We start from the raw sequence: 25,878 nt of genomic DNA, 5'->3' as shown, positions 1-25,878 counted from the left end.
CAACTTAACAAGAGCAATTCACTTAGAAACGCCCCTCAAGAGCCAACAATTCAAAATTAACAGCAGAGGTCGGACAGAGAGAGAACTGCACAGGGAGCAATCCTGGCACGGGAGAGGAAACAATGGCAAGATTAAAGCTACAAGTCCGGGAGGGAGGGTGAACATGCCTTGCAGCGTGCAGGCTCAATTCCAGAAGGAGGTGTGAAATGGAGGGAGAAAGAAAGCTTCCGGTGGCGCCGGGTATGAACTGAATGAAGGTTAGCAGGTCAAGCTTACTTTGGAATGAGAATAGATTACATCCCATGCCACACCTCTTCAGTCAAGACCCACGTGGTAAATGCGTCTAAGTCATGCATACGTGTCATCCCTTCCTGCTCCGTCCCTAGATTCCCAGGGGATGCCACAATGGAGAAGAGTGGGGAGAGGTGAAATTAGGAAACCTTACCCTACGGTGACATGCAGACAGATAGACTGGTGTACACAAAATGACATAGTGATGAACACTGGGCATACAAAGAAGACAACACCTACTTTCCTAGAGGAGTTCAAACAAAGAAAACAGCTTCCCCTAGAACGGTTTTGAGCCTTCTCAAGGCATAAGAGTTTGATTCTTAGCCTGATTCTGGGAGAGGGCTGGGATTCGGCCTAGGCCACAAATGCCTGCTGCATGCAGAGTAGCTGTGTCATGATTTTCCTGGTAGGAATAGAGGCGTGATCCGAGGCGGGTGTTTGGGGGGGGCATGTTGTAGTGCTTGCCTGCGGGTGGAGGTCCTGGCGGAGTAATCGAAAGGTCCGGCTCATCGAGGGACCCCTTCGGATCCTGGCTGCAATCGAGGAGACTGGGGGCGCATACGGTCTCCACCGCGTCCCTTGAATCGGTCACGATCACGTGGGTCATCTCGTTGACACGCGCACTCTCTTCACCTAAGTGGAGAAAAATTTAAATATTAGACTCAGCCTGATGGTGAGGGATGTGATCAATCCTAAGTTCCTCTGCCTGGGTGCACAGGCTGGTGTCAGCGTGGTTCCCTTCCAAGGGCCGGAGGTCCAAAGGCCATTTCCCAGGATTGAGCCTCGTCAGAAGTTCCTGGGGAGGACTGGCTGGGACAGGGACGAGAAATCAGGCAGTCAGTAAACACAGAGAGGAAAATCATAAACATTTCAACACCTGGACGGAAACCCGAGGGTCCTAAGTGCATTGGACGAGGATGGCTTTTGCTGTGTTCCACCTCGGAGACCATCTGAGGCCAGGGGTCACGAATCCACCCTGAAGTCAGTGGACATAATCGCTGAGCGGGTAAATCTCGTGCCCAGCACCCTGTGAGACAGGTCTCCTTAAATCTCCTGGTGCTGTCTTTAACGTGCTTATCCCTCTTGGATGCCTGGGAATACGTTGCCCAGCTCAATTTTGACGGGAGAGAAACCTCCTTTTGAATGTGGCAGACTCCGTATTACGGACACACATCCCTGACCTCTTGACTCTGTGACAAATACATGCTTCCTTTTGGAAGCACCTTTCCAGGAAACAGTACACACAGGTCCCACAACCCTCACTCTTTAAGGCCGCTGCAATGAGGTTTTGCAGCTAAATATTTAGGTAAGCAATCGCTGTTGTAGCCCGATGAGAGGAAAGTTGTAAAAGAACGTCATGTCACCACCAAGGACTTCCCCTCATAGTTCTTCACTATCACCTGTTCCCTGAAGCATCAAGGCCCTACATTCCTGAAAGGGAGAACGGTGTGGGGAAGCAGAATATGACAACCAAGTCTGCACCTATCTCAAACACTGCTTGTGCCACACTAATCAACACGTGTCCTTTGGGCAGTGTGCCCATCCTACACGTATTTTCACCCGAAGCCTTCAAGAGGTGAGGAGAGAAGAAAGAAGACAGGTTCTGAAAAGCGGCAGGATGTTCCTGTGTCAGGATGGAAAAAGATTTCCTTTTCCAGCATGCAAGCCTGAAGGTTGAATTGCATACAATTTGTAGGCCCGGTTTTGTTATGGGCAAAATTGCTGCAGTTATTCTCAACGTTTCTAAGTGTGAAAACTAAGATGCTTTGACCCTTCCCGCAACCTGTACGGACTCCAGCTCCTTGAGGCTTCTGAGGGAGATCGGTTACCATTATCAAGTCTGATATCGTCCAAACTACACCTGGAGACTTAGAAGAGGCCTTTCCCTGTGTGTGACATTGGATGTCAGAGCCCAGGAAGTAAGTCAATGTGGGCAGAGAAAGGGTAGGTTTTGGCCACAGAAATAGGAGCTGAGGATACCAGGGAAATACAAAGAAACCCCCCACACTTAACCTGCCTCCATGCACGTCGCTTCGCAGTTCCCGAAGCTCAAGCCAGGGTCATGCAAAATTGAATGCATACGTTTCACATAACGCTCCTGTTTCTAGACTATCAAGCTAACAACAGCGGTTTAACGAGAAACACCCCTCAAGGCCAATGCGCCCAAAGTGAACACCCAGTGACGGACAGTGCCAGAAGTCCAGAGGGCGAATCCTGGCGGCCCCGGAGAAGAAAGCTACGAGGCCCTGAGGGTGAAGCTGAGGGGCAGAGTGCAGTATCAACTGAAGAAGGAGCTGTAAGTACATGGAGAAAGGAAGTTTTCAGTGTGGCCGAGCATGAACTAAATGAAGGATAGAAGGCCAAGGTGAAGTGGCACTGAGTAGAGACTCGGACCCCTGACATATCTCTTTCTACAGGACCTCCGTGATCAGCGTGTCAGAGTGTGCTCTTTCACCACATTTCAGGGAAAGCACAGCGTGGGGAAGACAGGGGTGGCCTGATCTTTGGAAACTTTACCCTAAGGAGACTTGCAGATAGGTAGGAGCACACAAACTATGGATTGAAAGGCTCTGAGCATACGGAGAAGACAGCATGCATTTCCCTACGGCAAAGGGAAAAAAACATTCTCCTAGAAGGGATGTGGACCTTCTTGAGATGTGAGTGTTGAGTGCTACTCTGATTCTGGGTGCGTGTGTTGGGATTCGGCCCACACCCCAGGTGCCCGCTGCATGCAGAACAGCTGCGTCATGATTTTCTTCACGGGAATAGAGGTATGATCTGAGACGGGTCATTTGAAGGAATGCTCTACGGCGTACCTTTGGGTGAGGGTCCTGGCAGAGCGACTGGCTGGTCCAGCTCATCAAGGGACACCTCTTTTTCCCGGACAGGATCGCAGAAGTTGAGTGTGGATGCGGACCCTGGTGAGTCCCGTGCATCGGGCACGTCCACGTGGATCATTGGAGTGGCTCGTGGACTGCCTTCACCTAGGAGGAGGAAAATTGAAATACACATTCGGCCCGATGGGGAGCGGTGTGATCCATCCTAACTCCCTGTGCCTCGTGTGCAGAGGCTGTTGACAGCATGGTTCTCCCGGAGCTTCAGGAAGGCCAAAGGCCACGCCCCACATGGAGCCTCTGGAGAAGGACCTGGGGACGACCCGCTGAGAACAGGTGGGAAAAAGCAGGGATTCCACCAAGACAGAGAAAAGGCTACCTTCAATACTTGGATGCCTGGATGGAGATCAAAGATCTCTCAGAGCACTGGACAAGGACGGCTGTGCCTGACTTCCACCTGGACGCTATCTGGGCCCTTCTGATATCTACCCTCCCGTCAGTGGACATAATCGCCTGGATGATTCTTGCGCAGCGCACGTTCCAGGACAGGTCTTTTTCAGGTACAGTGCTGCGTGCACTGATGTACTCCACCCTCGTGGGTGCCTGCAAATATTGCGGCTGGCCTATCTTCCAAAGCAAAAGGAATCCCTTTTGAATGTGGTACACGTCACACGATGGAGACAGATCCTCGACCTCTGGATCCTGTGACAAATACATGCTTCCTCCTGGAATCTCTCCAGGGAAAATACACACGGCCCGTCAACCAGATTCCCTTGGCTTGCTGCCGTGAGGGGCTTCAGCTAAGTAGGTAAGTAAGGAATCGCCTTGGGGTACCAAGAAGGGTTACGTTTTCTTAAAAAATATGTAGCAACCAAGGGTCCTGCACTCACATTTCTTCACTATCACCTCTGCCCCGAGTGTCAAGGCCCCACGGATCTGAAGGCAACTGGCGTGGAGGCAAGCGGACTACGAAAATGAAAATCTGCAAATAACTCACACAGGCTCGTGCCACACTTTAAAGCAGGTCCTAAACGCAAGGTGCCCTTCCTACATGGATTTCCACTATCAGGTAAAGATTCTCTTTTGTTCCCAAGGACATAAATTTTTTAAATAATATATTACAAGAAAGGATCTTCCCCTCACATTTCTTCCCTATCTTCCCTTCCCTGGATCGTGCCCTATATTTCTGAATGGATGAAGTTATGTAGGCAAGCAGAATATGAAATGAAAATCTGCATCTAATTCAGCGATAACTTGTGACACACTTTTTAATATATGCCCTTTGGCAAAGAGCCCTTCCTACATGGGTTTTCACCCTAAGCCATTCACCAGGTGAGGAAAGATGAAAGTATACACCTTAAAAGCTTGATGTTGTTCCTCTGTCTTACTGTGCTTGTATATTTGAAGGTTAAATTGTACATAATCTTGTTTATGCTAATTTGTTATGCATAAAATTTACCAAATTATTGCACTTTATTCAGTGTGTAAGATGAGAATGCTCTGCCTTTTGATACAAACCTCTTCCCTCTAAAATCAGGAACTGGACAAGGATGCCCACTATCTCCACTCCTATTCAACATAGTACTGGAATTCCTAGCCAGAGCAATTAGGCGAGAAGAAGGAATAAAAAGAATACAAATAGGTAAAGAAGCTGTCAAAACATCCTTATTTGCAGATGACATGATCCTATACCTTAAAGACCCAAAAAACTCTACTCAGAAGCTTCTAGACATCATTGATGGCTATAGCAAGGTAGCAGGATATAAAATCAACATAGAAAAATAATTAGCATTTCTATACTCTAACAATGAGCAAACTGAAAAAGAATGTATGAAAACAATTCCATTTAGAATAGCCTCAAAAAAATTCAAATACCTACGTGTAAACCTAACAAAAGATATGAATGACCTCTACAAGGAAAACTATAAACTTCTCAAGAAATAGATTGAGGAAGACTATAGAAAGTGGAGAGATCTCCCATGCTCATGGATTGGTAGAATCAACATAGTAAAAATGTCTATACTTTCAAAAGTAATCTACATGTTTAATGCAATTCCCATCAAAATTCCAATGACATTCATTAAAGGAGGTATCACGATACCTGACTTCAAACTATATTACAAAGCAATAACTAAAAAAACAGCATGGTACTGGCACAGAAACAGACATGACGACAAGTGGAACAGAATAGAATAGGGGACTCAGATATGAAGCCACACAACTATAACCAACTTGTCTTTCACAAAGGTACTAAATATATACGATGGAGAAAAAGCAGCCTTTTCAACAAAAATTGCTGTGAAAACTGTTTAGCAGTCTGCAAAAAACTGAAACTAGATCCATGTATATCACCCTATACCAATATTAACTCAAAATGGATCAAGGATCTTAATATGAGACCACAAACTCTAAAGTTGATACAAGAAAGAGTAGGAAATACTCTGGAGTTAGTAGGTATATGTAAGAACTTTCTGAATGGAACCCCAGCAGCACAACAACTAAGAGATAGCATAGATAAATGGGACCTCATAAAACTAAAAAGCTTCTGATCATCAAAAGAAATGGTCTCTAAACTGAAGAGAACACCCACAGAGTGAGAGAAAATATTTGTCAGCTACATATCAGACAAAGGACTGATAACCAGAATACATAGGGAACTTAAAAAACTAAATTCTCCCAAAACTAATGAACCAATAAAGAAATGGGCAAGTGAACTACACAGAACTTTCTCAAAAGAAGAAATTCAAATGGGCAAAAATCCCATGAAAAAATTCTCACCATCTCTAGCAATAAAGGAAATGCAAATTAAAACCACACTAAGATCCCACCTCATTCCTGTTAGAACAGCCATCATTAGCAACACCACCACCAACAGGTGTTGGTGAGGATGTGGGGAAAAAGGAACACTCTTACACTGTTGGTGGGAATGTAAGGTAGTACAACCACTCTGGAAAAAATTTGGAGGCTGCTTAAAAAGCTAAACATTGATCTACCATTTGATCCAGCAATACAACTCTTGGGCATATACCCAAAAGACTGTGACACAGTTAACTCCAGAGGCACCTGCACACCCACGTTATTGCAGCACTATTCACAATAGCCAAGTAAACAGCCAAGATGCCCCACTACTGATGAATGGATCAAGAAAATGTGGTATATATTCACAATGGAATTTTATGCAGCCATGAAGAAGAACGAAAATTTATCATTCGCTGGTACATGGATGGAATTGGAGAACATCATTCTGAGTGAGGTTAGTCTGGTCCAAAAAACCAAAAATCACATGTTCTCCTTCATATGTGGACATTAGATCAAGGGCAAACACAACAAGAGGATTGGACTTTGAGCACATGAGAAAAGCGAGAGCACACAAGGGAGGGGTGGGGAGAGGTAAGACACCTGAAAAATTAGCTAGCATTTGTTGACCTCAACACTGAGAAACTAAAGCAGAACCTTAAAAGCTACTGAGGTTAATAGGAGAAGGGGACCAGGAACTAGAGAAAAGGTTAGATCAAAAAGAATTAACCAAAAAGGTAACACACATGCACAGGAAATTAATGTGAGTCAACTCTCTGTATAGCTATCTTATCTCAACTAGCAAAAACCCTCGTTCCTTCCTATTATTGCTTATACTCTCTCTTCAACAAAATTAAAGATAAGGGCAAAATAGTTTCTGCCAGCTCTCGAGGAGGTGGGGGGAAGAGGGAAGGGTGGAGTGGGTGGTAAGGGAGGGGGTGGGGATGGGGGGAGAAATGATCCAAGCATTGTATGCACATATGAATAAAAAAACAATAAAAATTTAAAAAATGAAATAAAATTTTCTCTACCAACCCAAAGCTGTTTCCAAGCTGCATGTTAAAAGGACATCTCTAAAAAAACCAAAAAAACAAAAAATCCTCTATGTCGTGCAATTCATTGAAGAATGTTACTGTGGAAGCAATCATGGAGTCTGGTACTTTCTAACATATATTTTGAGACTCTGCTGGGTCTTTTGGTGATGTATTTTATTTGATGCAAGAATCCTAGTTGCCTATGTGATCAAATAATTTGTATAATTTCATCATGAATATATGAGGTGTATGTACTTGTCATAAAAATCTGTGGTGATGAATGAAGCTAAAGTGATAGAAACCCAACTTTTCTTAAACAGCACTGCTTGAATGAGTTATGGTCATTTTTTCTTAGACACTTCATTTATCTATTCAGGTGTGAAGGTTTCTTTCTTCCATTTGGAATCTTTCTGTTAAATAGTACACATATTCCCTCAGCCTGGCTTTTACCCTGAGCTTTTTAAACTAAATCTTTAGGCCACGAATAGAATTTCCTGCCATGGGAGCATAAAATTTTAAAAGTATTATGTAGCAATAAGCTCTTTTCCCCAGAATTGGAGATAGTGAATTGTCATTCTCACAAATATTCATAGTAGAAACTCCACTGTGTAGTTCTGTCCTTATGGTAGGTGGGGATTCACCCAGGTTGTTGTGGCTGGATTTAGATCGGCGGCGAAATCTCCAATTCCTGAATGGGTATCTTCCTTTATCTGAGGTTGACCAGGAATCAAAGGAAGAAGAGAGATTATTATAACCTTTAGTTGTTTCATTCATTTCACCTTGTTCCCACCATTTTCATTTTATAATGTGCTAGGTGCATTGCATACTAGAGGAACTAAGTCATTTATACTGTAAATGTCCTACATTCTGAAACTTGTTAATTGCCTTGTAATTATATTCTTTGTCAAAACCAATTAATTGGTGGTTAATTAATTTAGTTTAGTTTTTCCCATGTGACTGCATTGTAGAGAGTTTGTCTCTGTCCTGCAACATTGAATCATCAGACCATTCACACCTTGTTGGAAAAGATTCCTGGAAGTTAAGTATGATAGCTGAGTAAACATGTCATATCCCATTTTGAAAGCTAAAACTATTTAGTATTGAATTTCAGCAGTCTCATAATCTACTTTCAAAACATGTAACCAAGGTCAACTGTACCCCATCAAAAGAGCATCTGCCCTTAATGACAAAGCCTGCTTGAGTCAATTCTTAGTAAGTCTCTGGCTACTTCACCATAAAGTATGTCTTCAAACCTCAGTCCAATGTTTCTACTGCTTAACTATAAAATTTTCCAAACATGGTACCTTCATATTTTAATAAATAAGTAACATACACCAAATATTTAAAAGATAACAGATAGGCCAAGATTTGCAAGATGATTGACGTTTGACCAAATATGTTTAAATAGCTGCTCTCTCAAGGTTACCCAGGCTCAGAAGACCAATAATCACATGTTCTCCCTTATATGCGGACTTTAGATCAAGGGCAAATACAGTAAGGTGACCGGACTTTGGTCACATGATAAGGCGAGAGCATACATGGGAAGTATGAGGATAGGTAAGAAACCCAAAACACATGATAGTATTTGATATCCTCAATACAAAGGAACTAATGCAGAAACATTAAAGTGACAGAAGTCAGTAGGAAAAGGGGATCAGGAACTAGAGAAAAGGTCAGTTTGAGAAGAATCAACTTAGAATGTAACACATACGTACATGGAAGCAATTCTAGGAATCTCCCTGTATAGCTATCCTCATCTCAACTAGCAAAAATGCTTTGTCCTTATTATTGTTCATAGTCTCTCTTCAACAAAATTAGAGAAAAGAGCAGAACAGTTTCTGCCTGGAAACAAGGGTGTGGGGGGAAGAGGGAAGGGGGTGGGAGAAAAGGGAGAGGGCAGGGGTAGGGGGGAGAAATGACCCAAACATTTTATCCACATATGAATAAATGAAAAAAAAATAGCTGCTCTCTTGGCTTTTCTGGGATTTGCTATGTATAAAAACATGGGGACAATGCTTGTGGGGCTGGATCAGTGATGCTAGTGTGGGTTTCTGTTTCTGCCACTTACCTGGACAAATTATCAAGACTCTTTTTGATTCAAATCCTCAGTTTAACCTGAAGGATATTATCAATATACCTCATTGGACTAATGCCTAGAACAAGGCATGGTTCACAGTATTCTTGATAAAATTAAGTTTACCCCTAACTCAGATGGTTTAAGGCAGCTGAGACTGCAGTGTTCTTCCTGCAAAGCAAGCTCTACCCTATTCTTCTTTTCAGATAGGAGCCTCCAGATGGCATGCAGGCACAAACACTGCCACCTCTCTACCTGTTATACTTATCCCCTCCAATTCAAAAGTTAGGAAAGAAAAAAGCACATACATTCTAAAATCCTGGAGCATATTTGTGTATGTTAACATATACAAAATTTGATGACTATAAATGTAAATACACAGGTTGAATTGTTATACTCTACCTGGTGTCTCCAATGCTATTATTTCTAAAATAACCCAAATGTATTCTCTTATTCTTCATATGAAAAATAATATTACTAACACCCTGTCCCTTGAAACAAAGATATAATATGCAGTTATAGTATGAGGAAAGACTTGACAGCAGAGTAAACTCCAAGTCCAATAGTTGCTCAATATTTTCACTTAGATAAGTCTTTTGTGATGCATATTATTGATTGGAGAATTCTTATTGTTTCTGTAATGAATGAAAGGGCATGTGATTGCTATAAAATTGGGCTGATAAAACAACCTAACTGCAGAGAAACTCAGCCTGTCTTCAACAGTCTAGAGCAAATTAGGTTAATGGATTCCTCATGCTTGATTCAGGGTATGAAAAAAATGTAAAAATCATAAACTGTGTGCTTATACAAGAAAAGTGACAACAATAAAATAAGGGAAAGCTCTGTACTAGGCTAAATATATCCTAAATTAATAACACAGTTGTATAAAAGAGAGAAATATCAGTGCAAAAGCACTGGAATATCTCAGGGAGAAAGTGGCAAGAAGGATGAATCAAAAGTTCTCCATTGAGAACTTCAGTCCAATTCTAGATGTATGTCTGAAGCAAATGTAGAAAGTAAGCTGGCCTTGGGGTAGATTTAGAACTGAATACAGGTTAGAATCACAAAGACCCTTCAGACCAAGAAGAGATTCCATTTAAAACCATATCTCTTTACTCAAGATTTCAAGTGTGTCTAGGTCATGTTGTCATGACTATTCTGGCCCCGGATGATGACTGCAACCAGAAATGGGGAAGATATGAGAGTCCGGGCCTCAAGAGAGCATCTTCTAATAAGACACACAGATGTAGACTTACATAACTACTTTTCTAAAGTGCTCTTGGGATACAAATAAGAGAGCAATTTTCTCTGTGGATGAATGAAAAACAAATTCTCCTAATAGGGACTTGTGTCTTAACTTCAATTCTCAGAGGCAATCTAAGCCCGATTCTGAATGAGTATTGGGTACTTGCATATACTACCTCCTTAGGATATGGAAAATACCTATGAATCAAGAGTTTTATTTTCATCAGGAATGGAGGTGTGAACTGTGAGATGGCACTTCCAGGAAGGGAAGGTATTCATTACTCTCATGCTTGCCTTTGTTTGGATGCCTTGGCCCTAGGAAAAACTGGCCTTTGAGGTCTGGGGACACCTGTTCCTGGATGGGCTCCTGAAAGGTCTGAGAAGTTCATTTACTTGGTCTCTGTGGCATGAATGCCTTCTCTCCAAGGTAGTTCATTTTGATGGCATACGGACATTCGTGTCCTATATGGAGAAAAATAGAAATATAGATTCAGGCTGATGATGGTGGGTGTAATCAAACTTACCTTTTGCTGAATTCACTGGTATGGACATGGTTCTCTTGGATCCTGTGGAATTAATAATGCTATGTCTCCTGAGTGTGCATTATGCACACTCACTAAGGAGACCATCCAGAAAACAGGTGCCCAAGCAAAAGAAGTTAAGTAATAAAGAGATAAAAACCTTAAATATGTTACCTTGTTTGGAATGCATAGATCCATCAGTGAATCTGAAGGATCCATCTGCATCCTTCCTACTGCAGAGATGGAAGAAAATACATTGATGGACACTAGTTTTTAATATTCCTTAATAATTACAGTAGATGTCAAGAGTTGGTAACATTAGTATTTTCTCATATGAAATGTCACTTTTACCAAAAGAGATGTTTCCCTTTGTCAGTTCGCACATCAGGGCTACTCATGAGCATTGGACTGGTGTTCTTCATGCTTCCCTTACACTGCTGTCCTGCCAGTGTTTCCTCACAGACAGTGAGCAGAAGGAAGACTGCAGCATATTGGAAAATAGAAACAAGGTACAAAAACAACACCCACAGTCATCAGGAGCTACATGGCAAGTGACTTGCTTTGCTCTTTCATGGTTTAACTTACTTTCTTTACAAAGAATTATCAAAGATGCTGTGCTGTGAAGTGAATGACATTGTCTAGGATGAGTATAAAAGCCCCTTTGCATCCATTTCTGATTTTGCACTGATGTAACTTGGTGAACTCTTGCTGTTCCTTTCCATCTGGTACAGATACATTGTTAGTGCTACATTCAGAACAAGAATTACAGCAACTTTCAACTTTTAGGGTAAAACAAGCTCTACTGGCATCAGTGTAATAAAACTAAGGCTCAGGATAATCAGAAGTTGATCCACACTCGAGAACTGAGAGTACATTCAGAAAAAAGGATTCAGAAAGGCTGAGGAGAGGTCCTCAAGAATAGTGCTCCTGAGAGAAAGCTGTATTCAAAGGAGTTCTGAGGTTTAGTTATCATTTAGATACTTTATCAAACTAATACATTTCATTAAAATATATTTCCAGTATTGCCTTCTCCATGTTATTTCACTTATTGCTGATAAATATTACTAAATAATATCAAGTTATTAAAAAGAAACATGCCCATGACTTCTAGCAGAAATCATTCCCTCTCTCAACTACAGCATAGGCAATATGTCCTGGTCCTTCCTGTGTGTTGGAATGGATTTGTTTCTTCATCTTCACATGATGAGCCGTGAGTTTTTCTTCCAGCTAAATTCTTTTAATAACTATCTTAAAGATGAATCATCTATCAGTAACTTTAAATAGAGAGGAAAATGCAACCAAAAAATAACAAAATACAGGTTGGGAACAATTTAGGAGTTTGCTTATCTCCTTTTTTGTGAAAAGTTCTATGTATAGAGCTTGTGTTAATGAAATATTTATATATGGTTTCACAGCCATGACTGAATTATAGAAGATTGTTACAAAATGGAGGTGACCTATTCTTTAGAAAATGAATAGTGGATTTTTACTGAAGTAGGAACAATAAATGGGAAAATTAATTTCTAATATTTTTTATACTTCCTGACAAAAATAATCCAGTTCTTGTTTTTTTTTAAAAGAAAGCTATGTCTTCATGTGAAAAATTAGAAGAAAACTTCACTTTTTTTCTCCTCAACTGTACCAGAAATTGTCAAGTCTAAAGAGATGTTTCCAAACACCTGTCATAGAGTTAGTGCTGGCAATTATTTCTTAAATGTACAAGTGAATACTTGGGCCATTTTTACATTTAGAGGCATTCAAGCTTAAGACAACAGTCAATACTTTGAGAGAAGTATAACTTTGAGCCCAATCAATCACATTTTAGATTGTCCCTGACATTTACCCAAGAGTGTGAATGGGGCTTCTTCCTTCCCAGAGTTGAAAGATAGCAGGTATTCATTTTCACATTCCTAGGAGACAAAAAGAACAAAGCATCATGAAAGATTATTGAAAATGGATTGTTGAAGAAATTATTTCCATAGCATTTCTGTGTTTCTAAGAAGGAAAGGAATTTGTATCACTACAAATGCTATTATATTCATAGGAGGCCACAGTTTTGCATCAACAGTGCTGATTTCAATAACTCCTGGATACTTCCAAACCTCCAGATTACTCCAAATTCTTGCGTTGTGGCTTCTGAAAGACTACGGATCATAATGCAATCCAGCCATCACTTTCTGAGTGAACCAAGTAATGAGAAACCATACTCAATATCCTCCACTACAGAAGAAATGTCTAATCCCCAGAGTTCTGCCTTCTGCTATCTCCAATAGTCATGGAGAATGTTGACTTCTGTTACACATGTCCCTCTTTAGACAAACTTGTTGCTCAAAGCCACACATGTGCTAAAATGGGCCTAAGAAAAGTAAAATTTAGAATGTACTATAAGGTCAATAACACTGAGCAAAAGAGACAGAGGTCCAAAAGGCCTTGAGGAGATGTCAGGGGAAAGCCAGTTGTTACTTTCAGTCAGGGAAGCCTTGTTCTGAGAAGAGAATCTCTACAAGGACTCTACCTGGAAAATAGGTCAGGTGTGGAAAGGTTATCCCCAGCAGAATTACTGGCCAACATTAAGGAAACCTCACTTAAACAAATCTAAATTACCAAGATTCTGATGAATTATTTAGAGTCCTAAAAGAAGGGCTAAATCAGAAATATGTTTCAAATGTAGTTATTGTAATAGGTACACACAAACACATGTGTGCATGCACACACTCACACGGGTGTGTGGTACATCAGCACAATATTACATGGCATATAGGAAGTAAGATCTAATAACAAATATTTTCTTATAAGGCAGGGTTTGGAAATGCTTTGTTGAAGTTGTTTAAATCAGGCATACTTATATAACCAAATAACCTCAATTCTTTATTACAATAGAAACTTTTTCTTTGTGGTGAGCTGTTCACGTTAAGCAAAGGTAATTCACAAATATGAATTAAGTGAACTGTATTCTAAGTCACTATCCCCATGTGGCCCCTAAAAGTACTCACTCTCTTCCAAGATTTAATTCTTATACAGAGCACATACATCCTACAGTTTAGAAATCAAGGCAGCAGTAACTGCTTAGAACATATGAGTTCAGCTCTCTTTTCAATTTATTATTAAATGATACTTCTATAAAATGACTATTATACCAAACGGTGGTTGCTCTGAGTTTTTATGGGACTTTATTATGCTACACAGTCAGATTTACATATAAATCATAGAGATCATGTCACAATATTCAGAATTTTCACAAGGAAATAATTCTATATAAGGAGCCATGCTATACCATGGTTCCTTGATCCAGAGGTCATTAAATTTATTAAAACTGAGTTACACACACTTACCTCTTCCTTTTTTGTGCCTTCTTCTCAAATATGTGCACCTCTTTTACCAAAATATATTTAACTACATATGTGAGCACTATCAAAACATAAAACAACAGACAAAAGTAAAATAGAATGAAAGTTGTGCACACTCTTATAGCTAGCTGCCTTCAGTTCCTAAAAGTGTGTGTGGGGGACAAACTATGACTTTGATATCTATAATAACCAATTATCATATGATTATATATATATATATACACATACAAAAACATATATTTGGATAGATATATGATTCTCAAAAATAGAAGTTATCTTTTAATTTAAAAGTAGCTTACAAGCAACTTACAGTTATTCCTATAATCGACAGTGTCTTCTTAATAATATCATTTACTGTATCAAAACTTGTTGCAGTGACAGCAACAGGCTATAAAAAAATGAAAAAAAATGCTATAAATTAAGAATTCCAAAGCACACAATTCTGTAGTTATTGTCAACTTATTATCCATATTAAACAAAACTTGTTTTCAGGTGAGGACAAAAATAAAGCACATGTAGAGCACAAAACCTTGACTTTAGATATTTTTCATTCCTTTATATAACATGAAGTCAGTAGAAAGCATTTCAGTATAACACCTTTCTCTGCAAATAAAGGATTTGTAGCACTTCAAATATAGCAGCTTAACTGAGAAAAATTCAGTACTCAGAGAGGGTTTGGGGACTGATTCTGAGCACTGTGAGGTTGTTTCAATAAAGGAGGAGAGTAGTTTCAAAAGAAGAAGCTCATATTATGAAAAACAGGACACACTAAGCAGAGGCCACTAATGGGAGATGGACGAAAAAGAAGGAAGTCAAGAAGGTGAATATGGTTGATGTACTCTTGATACAAGAATGAATATAGAATTTTCAAACATGTTGAAGGGGACTAAGATAGAAAGGAGAAAAACAGAAGAGAGAACAATTTGGGCTATAAAATATATATATGTGGAAATGTCACATTGAAACTCTCTTACATAGAGACATACAAAAATGCTTTTTTTCAAACATGGAGAACAGGAAGGTAAAACATGTCTTGTTTCTGGGTGCTGGCATCATTGAGAGTGAAAAGGATGTAGGGAAAAGTTAGAAGGGTGAATATGGGCAAAATATTATGTATTCATATATGAAAGTGGAAAAATGGACCTTCTGAAACTGTTGCAGTAATAGGGGGGATGAGGGATAAAGGAGAATAATGCAGAGGGTGAATTCAATTATGATGCATTGTAAGAACTGTGGTAAACATCACAATGTACTCCCAGTACAACAATAATAAAATGATTAAAAAGTAAAGGAGGAGCTGAAGCCTTTCGTTTTCTAGCCAAGTGGGTTGTGATACTTTGGCTTTATTCCTTTACTTGTCGTATATTTAGTTCTACTAAAATCAGAATAAAAATTGGCTATAAAAGACTTCTTCAAAAACACTATGTAGAGAGCACTTTCCCTTCAGGGTTAGCTAGATTTTCATTGTTGATATCTATTGAAATAATAAATCTAACAATCAAGAATGAAAACTTTCATGGTTTTAGCTCCATTCCCATCTGCCAATGAATAAAGTCATTTCTACTACATCACACATTAAGATGTGTTCTGGAAAAATAGGAAGACAATTTGTAGAAAGCCTGAAAAAAATTGAAGGGATTCTGAATTGATGCCATTGAACCATCTGAATTTCAAAATATGTTAGCATAAAATAAGAAAATTACTATGCATGTAGATTTTGCAATATAACATAAATCCACAATCAGGTCTGCGTCATCTGATAAGCACTGCTTAAAGAAGACAAAAGCTGCTGTGCATGGTGTCAGGCTCCTGTAATTCCAGTACTCCAAAGACTCAGGCAGGAGGGTTGTGAGTTTGAGGCCAACCTGAGCTACATAAGGAGAATGGCTAACAAGACAAACAGCATAGGTGGGCACCCACAGGCCTTAAAATGATACTAAAAAAATCAAGTTAAGGAAACCCTTTTATGACTCATTGTATTTTACTTTATTATGGACTAAATGGTTCATGGGACAACTGGACCCAAAGTTGTTAATTGTGTATGTGTATGTGTGTGTATCTGTGTTGCTGAGGATCACCCACAGCCTAGCACATATGGTCAAGTGTTTCTATCACTGAGGGTTAGCTAGGCATTGGGGTCTTATTAAAACTTGTTTTACCCAGGCTGATCTTGAACCACATTTCTTCCAATCTCTGGCTTCTAAGTATCTAGGATTACAGGAGTATCAAACAAGCCTGGCCAAAGGACAATGGATTTTTATGAACAAACCATCTTAAATTCATTCACTTCTCATTGTGCCTCTTATTGCCTAACAATTATGAAATTTCTCACAATACCCAAAAGTAGGGCTCAGATCATCCAAATTCAAGGAAGTCAGAGCCTCTTATGCTAAAATATCTGGAGGGTACAAACACTTGGGCTATAGCTTGATATTTAGTTAGAAGTAAAGGTTCTGCAGTTTTTAAGATGTCAGAAAGCCCCTCCTTACATGTTAAAATTCCACTGTCTTTTACAAAGAAACCCTTTGAAATTCTCATCATTCTAATTTATGTGGTTTAGAAGATAATAGGTTCTCATGATATGTGGAACCAGGTAAGATCAAAATAATAATTACAATAACATATGTATTCATTCTAGATGGTGTTCTTGTAGATAAACAGGTAAATTTGTGTAGATAGAGCTCTTTGTAAAAAAAAAGTAGGGTTTTTTTTTTTGATATTGAGATATGGACTCAGGGCTTCACATTTGCTAGACAGGCACTCTATACCACATGAACCATGCCTCCAGTCCTTTTTGCTCTGGTTACATCAGAAATAGGTTTTCAATGTCTGCCCAGGACTAAGTGCATCATAATACTCCCTTCTTGTGCTTTCTTCCCTTGTTGGGATAGAAGGCATGTGCCACCATGCCCACCATTTTTCTGTTGAAATGAGATCTTGAAAACTTAATTTTCCGTAGATGGGCTGGGAACCACAATCTTCCCTATCTAAGCCTCCCAGGTAACAGACATGTTGCCACTATGCCCAGCTATTATTTGAGTTAATGTCTCATTAACTTTTGCCTGGGATGGCCTCAACTGCAGTCCTTCTGATCTCAGCCTCCCAAGCACCAAGGATTACAGATATTTGCCAGTAGCACCCAGCAACAAATAAAGTTTTAAAAATATTTATCAAAATTTAAAAATATTTATTCCATGTTTCCAAATGGAAATATAACTATTTTTCCATATAAGTTGAATATTACTTGCAAATACAAATATATATATATATATATTTTATAATATATATAATATATTAAGAGCTGAGACCAAGCTTAAGATGATATAGACGGTCAACTTATGAGACACAAAAACATGCATTCAAAATGTTTATTTTTTATAAATTAGACATAAATAAAGTAGATTTTTTTAAATATCAAGACAAATGCATTAAGAAAATGTGGTACTTATATACCATGGAATTTTATTCAGCCACAAAGAAGAATGAAATTTTGTTATTCACAAGTAAATGGAAGGAACTGGAGAACATCATCTTAAGCAAAGTTAGCCATGCTCAGAGGGCCAAATATTGCATGTTCTCCCTTATATGTGGATTATATACCTAAAACAAATGCAGTAATATTATTGGGCATGGGTCCCACACTAAAGGGGAGAACACGCAAAGGAGGAATAGGGGAAAGGAAAGGAACCTAAACCTTAAATGTGGTTGACTGTAGAGGAGTGAATATAGTAATCTTAAACTGGCAGAGGCCACTATGGGAAGGGGACTAGGAAGTAGCAAAGAGATCTAGTAGAGAAGAACCAATGTGGGTTGCAATACACATGTACATGAAAGCATCACTAGGAATCTCTCTGTATACCTACCTTTTTCTCAAAGTAGCAAAAATGCTATGTCTTTCTTATTATCTCTAAGGTTACTCTTCAACAAAATCAGAAACAAGAGGGAGGAACAGGTTCTAGCTGGGCACAGGGCATGGAGAGCAGGGGTGGAGGGAGGAGGTGGCCCAAACAATGTATGATTAAAGTAAAAATCATAAAATTAAAAAAAATAAATAAAAAGAAGTCAAGATGTATTCCATGACAAATTGTAAATATAACCACTTGCCACCATTGAAATCAAGCCAGCAGAGACATGTCAGTGCTTCCTTATGACAACTGTCTAGCCTTTTCTTTCTCCTGCAATGCATCTGGTACATGGAAACAGGTCAGAACAATCTTGTAACTATGCTATTGGCCAAGAAAGAATGTGTTTGCACTATGCTTTTCCTCTTTCAATTACTATTTTGTATAATTTAGAACCACTATTCAGGGCAGCAGAGTGGCCCAAGTGGTAAGAGTGCCCATCTAGCAAGCATCAGGCCCTGAGTTCAGAACCTCAATGTGACAAAAACAAACAAACAAAAACCCCTGACTCCACTAGAACCACTATATAGAAACAAGAGACATAAAAATACCTATTTTATTCATCATTATGAACATCCTGGCTACTGTACTACAATTTCAGAAATCAAATGTCACATAGTATTGAAGATATGGGGTTTTTTTTCTCAATAGCAGTAAAACACATGAAGTAGACATATGCTGATTCCTTAAAAGTATCATCTCTCATAGCTAGCTCAATTGATTCCTGATTTTCTTAGGAATGAAAGATGTATCAAAACTCTGTATTTTAATTAATTGCTAAGTGCAATGTCTGTCCCTAAAGAATCCGGTATTAGAAAGGGAACACTATTGGTGTGAACTGAGAAAATTAGAAAATGAATATTAGATAAAATTTTATATTGGCTAAGTTTTATCTCAGTCATAAAGCACTTCCCTAGCATATGTGAGACCCTGAACTCAAACATCAGCACTGTATATACAGACACACACTATATCATATATGTATAATATAAAATATATTTTATCATACATATGTATGTATATAATGATATTAAATTTACTGAAGTTGCTGAATAGTAGTTACCTAGAAGAATATCCTCATTCTTAGAAAATACATAAGTATTTAAGGATAGAGGCATGGTAAATGTAACTGACCTTCAAAAATAAGTGTGCATAAATGTTTTTTAAGGAAACGAATAAGGCAAAGTATTATCAAATAAGTGAATATAAGGACTATATGTTACTAGTCACACTTTTACTTCAATGCACGTTGATGATTTTGAAAGACACAAAAGTATTTTAAAATAAAATACTTTTTATGTGTGTGTGTATAATATACATTTTTTTCATGTAGGCAGGTATGTTATGTGTGTGTTATAAGAAACATATAAAACACATTGTATTGTTTATTTCATTGTAATGTTTATATACGTGCACATAATGTACTTTGATCAAATTCACCTCTATTACTATTTCTTAACCTGCTTTCCTACATCCCCCACTTGTTTCCTTTTTTGAAATATTAAGTTCCATGTGATACTTTATAAATTCTCTCTTTTTCCTCCAATACTTTATAAATCTCTCTCTCTCTCTCTCTCTCTCTCTCTCTCTCTCTCTCCTCTCTGTCTCCCCCTCAAACATACTGTAAGTCAGGAAATTGAAATTTTCTTTTTGGTCTTAAAAACACTTACAGAATGCTGTATGTCTTTGATGAAGATCGGGAGCTCAAGGGTCTTCTGATTGTCCTTCTCTTTTGTTAGATTGATGTTTCTAATGATTCAATAATAACCACAAATTGTAAAATGAATTAGCTAGTACCATATTTTCAAAACCTATGTTGTTAAAATTACCCATCTTTATTATGTTATATTTAAGAACATACAAAAAGATTCAGCAAGATCAATTATATGTTTGAAAATAGACAAAAATATTTCAGGAAAATGATTTGTGGCCCTGAGGATACCAGGTTGCCCTGGGATGTAAGATTTGGGAAGCAGATCTAGTCCTCTAAGCACTCTTGCCTGCATGACAGGGTTCAACACCTTCCTGGACTCAAGATTAGGTAGGACGCAGTAGTTTCTTTGAATTGACTCAACAGAGTAAGAAACCTGTGTTTATGAGAATTTAATATATGTTTCAAGAATATTAGCTCTAATCTACAGGTTGAAGAACAGAAAAGGTAAGAGTTTCAACCAAAACTTCCTCAAATATAAACAAAGCGTACTTATCAATTAGAGAACACTGTTTATAGTAGCATCCAGGGTAAATGCAAATAAGATTTTATTTGAGGATAGTCTGATAATTTCTGTGACTAAAAAGTGGAATAGTTTAAGGGTGTCGGCTTTCAGGGACTTTCCTTCTTTTATCACAAATTAAAGTATTAAAATATGTACACTGGCAAAATACCTTTCAAGGAATGAACACCACTTTTCTTTTTGCTCCAAAGATCTGTAATATAAAAAGTAAGAAAAATTAAGCACAACATATTCATGCTAAGATGTTAAGATCATCATTCCAAATGAAAATATTAGCGCCCACTGTTACCGCTGTGGGTACAGGTGGAAGTAGTATCCCACTAATAACTGAGTTTGAGGGACCCTGCTCTTTACAGGTGATCTTCCAGTGATAAGTGCATTTCAGAGGGGAAGAGATGTTGATTTGGAATTTAAACACTGGATTTCAGCCATACCCTACTACAAGCTTTGTGTCACAGCCAAGTCTAAGATTCAGTTACTACAACTGATAATTAGGGTAATTAAACCTTGGGGAGCTTTAAGTACTATTCAAATATAAAAACTACTGTTCAGATTTAATATTACTTGAGAAATTTGTTCTTTGAATGAACTACTCTTGCACAAGGAACAAGAATATCTTTTTAGAGGAAAGAAACCTACAATGTTTTATTTCTTTATGAAAATTTCAGAGTTGTAAAATTAAAGTTACTTTCTAGAAAACATTCATTAGTGTGACCCTCTGACCAAGATCAATTCACTTGTGCCTAAATTGCTAATGATTTAGTATCCCCTTTGCTATTCCACACTTGTATTAAATATGTAAATAAAAATATTTTGAGAATCATTCATATATGGATTGATCACTTGTTAGCTATTTTTCTTAAAAATCTGGCATATTATATATAACATGAAACTGACCATGAGTGACTTCTAGTACTCTCAATATTGTTTATCTACCATCAATATCTTTTTACCAAAAGCAAGCCCTTTACCTAACCTATTGATCATTATTCCCATTCTCCCTTGTTCCTATCCAACACCACATTGTTAAACATTTGGTTTGTTTCTATGTTGGCTATTACAAGCAATGTTGCTGTGAACATTGATGCACAAAGTTTAGTGTGGATGTATGTTTGCATTTTTCATGAATCTACATTCAGGATTGAATTGCTGAGTCATTGAGCAATCCTATCTTGAAATTATTATGGAAACATCAGACTTTTTTCCCCAGAACTGCCACATTTTGTATTTCTATCAGGAGCAGCAAGTCCACTTTCCAGCTCTGTGCTGTTGGGATGGGTTTCATCAGGAGTGTTGATCACCAAGATGGCCTCTAATCTGCATATGTACAGGGATATCACTTCTAATTATGCCAGTTTAAAGAATTGTAACAACAGCAAACAGAAAAGCAATAGATGCTGAGCATTTTTGTATTATAACATGTAAATCTAATTTTGACATGTCATCTACTCATCAAAAATATAAAAGGTTTTTTTAAACTATCTCAGCAAAGGCTTCGTATATTCTCAATTTAAACTCCTTCCTCTAACCTGCCACATGGAGAGAATATTAAGCAATAAGAAGTGATAATGTTTAGATAAATCTGTCATGGAAGAGAAGACATTGATACAAACATAATCTTCCCAATAATCTTTGGAAATTTTCCTTGAGTCAAAAGCTGCATCAAAGAATTTACTAAATTTATAAAACTTGCTAAAATTTTAATTAGTTGTTTCAACTTTGAGATGGTGCATCATGTTTTGGCACAGAGTGGTGAAGAGAGTAAAGAAGAATGCTGAGTACATGTGATGAACCCTCTATGAGTAAAATATATATGAAATGTGGCATCAGGTTTGTGTTACACAATATCTGTGAAATCAAGTGTATGAGCTCAAGATGGCTAGGTATATAGCCACATTCCCATCTTCATGCCCACCTATGAATGTGTTGGAAAACTAATCTGTACTGCATGAATAAATCTCTATTTCAGATTGTCTAAAGACACCATGAGTGATACATATTGTCTACAGACAACAAATATGAAAATCTGTCACATGGCAATTCAGGCATTTGAATTTTGATGACAAAATTTTTTATTTGTATAATTAAATACTGTATTTCTGTAAAGAATTAAATTGAGAGAACAAAAGGAAAATTTCAAACTTAATTGGACTATGCAATGACACTTGCTGAAAAAAGATCTATTCATATAGTTTTAAAACACAGATAATACCTGATCATTAGAGAGAGAGAGAATGGTGGAGAAAAGGCCTAGTCCCTTGTTCGCTGGTTTGCCTCTCACAGTCCCTAACACCCACCCACCCCACGTAACTTCTAGAGTCCTGCTGAACAACCACTGGTTAAAGCCTATTTGACTATTGACTCATTTGCACATATTTGCATGTAAAAATCTCTTAGGAGAAAATACAAGGCAAATGAACAATCTTATGGGAGGTCCAAAAAAATGAATCTACAGCTTAATATGCAGTCAGACTTAAATATTTTCCTATTTTGAATAAGTTGTAGGAAATTTTTAATGGCATTTTTGATCTGGAATAGAACATAAAAGGTAACTGTGCTCTGTCATAGGTAGCCCATATAAATACAAGGCCTAGTTGTGGGTCTTACGGGAAGGTGGCCCTGAAGTTCTCCATCGGCCACCCCAAGAGAAAGGACTTCTTGGCTTCAGAATCGCCTTCCTCCACTTTGTCCATCCATACGATGTGCAGTGGGATTACACATTTGATCTTCAAGATATTCTTACACCTAGAAAGATAATCAAGCACAATCTCTGTTTGTGTCTTAATTGTGGGAGCAGCTCTGATCATGGGAAGACACTAATTCTGCCTGCTGCAGAGCAAAAGCATGCCACTTCCACCTCTAGCAGCTTTGGGGTCTGGCCCAATGAACAGCTCTATGGGCCATGACCAAGGGTGTGGTGGGTGAAGCCTAAACCAGGAAACACTGAACACACTTTGTAGATAGCACCAAACAATTGTAGACTATGCTATCTTTCAGAATGTTAAGTACTGAGCAAGCATCATACTCTATGTTTTAAAGGTTTGTTTTAGAGAACCATTAATTGATTTAGTTTCTATGGCCTCAAAAATAATTTGAAGGGCTGACCAAAATGCAAAAGTATATGATTTATGAAAACAAAGTTTTTATATGACAGACAGGGCTAGAAATATATAACTTTGGATTCAAGGGTTTTGAAACACATTTCAATCTTAGTTCATATAAGATTTATTATTGTTAGCATACAAGTTATTATAAATTTCCTTTGTTAAGATTTTATTCACAGGTGAATAAATGTAAAAATGATAAAACAAAAAATAAGAAAAGATTTTGTTCATAATCATTTTCCAATTGATTCTCTTTACACTGAAAAAAATTGCACGCTACAACATGAACCTGACTTTAAAAAAAAACACAAATGAAGAAACACAACAGGCAAAATGCAGTAGAGACCACAAGGTACTCCATGTGAGTGTTGCACACTCAAAACGTGTATGGTCTTTTCAATTTTGTAGCTACTCTTTTACTATTAATATTTTAATAGTTATTAAGCACAATCTGTTTTAAAAACGTAAGTCAAATGCAATGAAATAAATAACTTCCTACCTAGCATTCTAATGACTATCAAATTGATCATGAAGGCCCCATCTTCTTGAGAACAGAATTTTCTAATGTATGGGTTAAGAGTCCCTAAAACAAAACTCCAAAATTTGAAATGCTATGAAATGCAAACCTTTCTCAGCACCAATATGATATACCATAAGTTGAAAATTGTACACCAGATCGCATGTGACAGATTAAAGTCAAAATATAGACATATCACATAAAATTACCTTTAGGCTATGTCTATAAAGTGTATACTAAATATAAATGATTTTCACATTTCAATTTGCATCACATTCCCAAGAGCTCTTGTGTGTATATTCAAATTTCCAAAATCTGAAAAAAAATCTCCAAACTGAAACACTTCTGGTCCCAAGAATTTTAGATAATGTTGAGTATCCTCAATCTGCGATATTAAAACAATGACCATCTCTTGTAAGCTAAATCAACCTCTTCAATAAAATTCTCAAAATAAAATTTACTATCAACATTCAGCACAAATAGAGAAAATATACTGCATATATGAGCAAATAAACACTTAAATTTGCATGAATCCCTACACACAAAGTGAAATTTATTTGTTTCCACAAAATACATGGGGATTTGTAGAACTCTTTATTCCATTGAGGTGGTTACTGGCTCATCGACTTCACAAGTAAGTCTTTCCAAGTGAAGTCTGAGGTGAGCTGAGGTAAAATGGAACACAAATCACCCACTCCCTTTATGTGGAGAAGTTGGGAAGTGAGCCACTAAATTCTGATCATTCATTTGAAGGAATTTATGGAAGGCACAACACACGCTTTCTCTAAGAGGGACATGTAATGGAAAAGAAAACATTTGTTACTGCAGGAGGTTAGTAGATGTTTTTCTCAAAAAAAATTTATTATACTACTTGTGATCATGATTATGCCCAAATGATAATGATGTCTCTTTTCCTAAAATCTATAAACTCTTGCAAAAGGTATCTGCATTCAATGCTGACAGTTACCTACTCAAAAAGAATTCTGTTTTCTGTATTTCAAGGGCCTTGTGATTTTGAACTTTTTTCAAATGCACAAAGTCACTTATAGTTTTTAAAATTCCAAATGGACATAGAGAGTATATAAAATATTCTTTACTTGTTTGGTGGTAGTAGGGTCTGAACTCAAGGCTTCACAATTGCTAAGCAGTTGTTCTGTCCCCTGTTCATCACATCAAGCCCACTTTGCTCTGGTTATTTTTGGAAGGCTCTCATTTTGTAGCCAGGCAAGTCTGGACTACCATCCTTTTATGCTTCTGGCCACAGCTGAAAGCATGAAAGGTATGCAACTCTGCACACACTGTATTGTTGGACATGGAATCTTAAAAACTTTTTGCCTGGGATGGCATCAAACTGTGATTCTCACAAACTCAGCTTCCCAAATAGCTGATTAAGGTGTGAGGCAGAAGTGCCTGGCATAAAATCTTTTAAGAACTGAGTCTCTGAAACAAGGACATTACTTAATTTATTTATATATACACATTAAATATATATATATATATATAAATTTTAGAATATTACACAAATCCTTTCAGTGGATGTAGAGGACTACCTCAAAAGTAGTATATGAAAATTGAAAAAATATTGCACATCTTTTAGAATAATGGACAAATCAAAACAAAAATTCAGCTCTAGAACAGATGCAATTTTCTAACATAAAAGGAAACATTTTCTTTATATGAAAAGGTTTTAGAGAACACTAAGTTTTGTAAAACCCATTAAGGGATCAGCAGTATCCAGGACAATAAATGGCTTCTGGTAAGAAACCAAAGGTCTACTCTCCCTAAATATTTGCATAATTACAAAAGTTAAGAAACAGAAGTGGTGGAAAACATGTTTCCTTTAAAAATAGGATGCAATGCTGGGTATTGAGGGGGGGGAGAGGGAGGGGGCAGAGTGGGTGGTAAGGGAGGGGGTGGGGGCAGGGGGGAGAAATGAACCAAGCCTTGTATGCACATATGAATAATAAAAGAAAAAATAA

General features: G+C 37.9%; 1 protein-coding gene across 7 annotated transcripts in view; it reads right to left on the bottom strand.

The window, feature by feature from the left end:
• Positions 1–3,064: 3,064 nt before the first annotated feature.
• LOC141410923 (rho GTPase-activating protein 20-like) overlaps positions 3,065–25,878 on the bottom strand; it is a 75,038-nt gene continuing 52,224 nt past the window's right edge. For 3 of the 7 annotated variants that reach the window (XR_012435728.1, XR_012435727.1, XR_012435730.1), the window contains 8 exons: positions 22,886–23,023; positions 20,430–20,471; positions 19,715–19,793; positions 14,453–14,530; positions 12,639–12,705; positions 10,569–10,736; positions 7,537–7,665; positions 3,065–3,275 (listed from right to left, as the gene is read on the bottom strand). Coding sequence is in view for 1 of the 7 variants with exons in the window: in XM_074041702.1 (XP_073897803.1) it covers positions 10,660–10,736; positions 12,639–12,705; positions 14,453–14,530; positions 19,715–19,793; positions 20,430–20,471; positions 22,886–23,023 (481 nt within the window). In the remaining 6 variants the exon portion in view is untranslated. Of the gene's footprint in view, positions 3,276–7,536; positions 7,666–8,430; positions 10,737–12,638; positions 12,706–14,452; positions 14,531–19,714; positions 19,794–20,429; positions 20,472–22,885; positions 23,024–25,878 lie in introns of those variants that run through there. The other 4 variants (XR_012435729.1, XR_012435725.1, XR_012435726.1 and 1 more) reach the window with 2 other exon arrangements.

This window comes from Castor canadensis, chromosome 9, assembly GCF_047511655.1.
Source record: "Castor canadensis chromosome 9, mCasCan1.hap1v2, whole genome shotgun sequence".
Classification (NCBI taxonomy): Eukaryota; Metazoa; Chordata; class Mammalia; order Rodentia; family Castoridae; genus Castor; species Castor canadensis.
The sequence above is the reverse complement of the archived record's forward strand: the minus strand, read 5'-3'. Positions and strand labels throughout refer to the sequence as shown.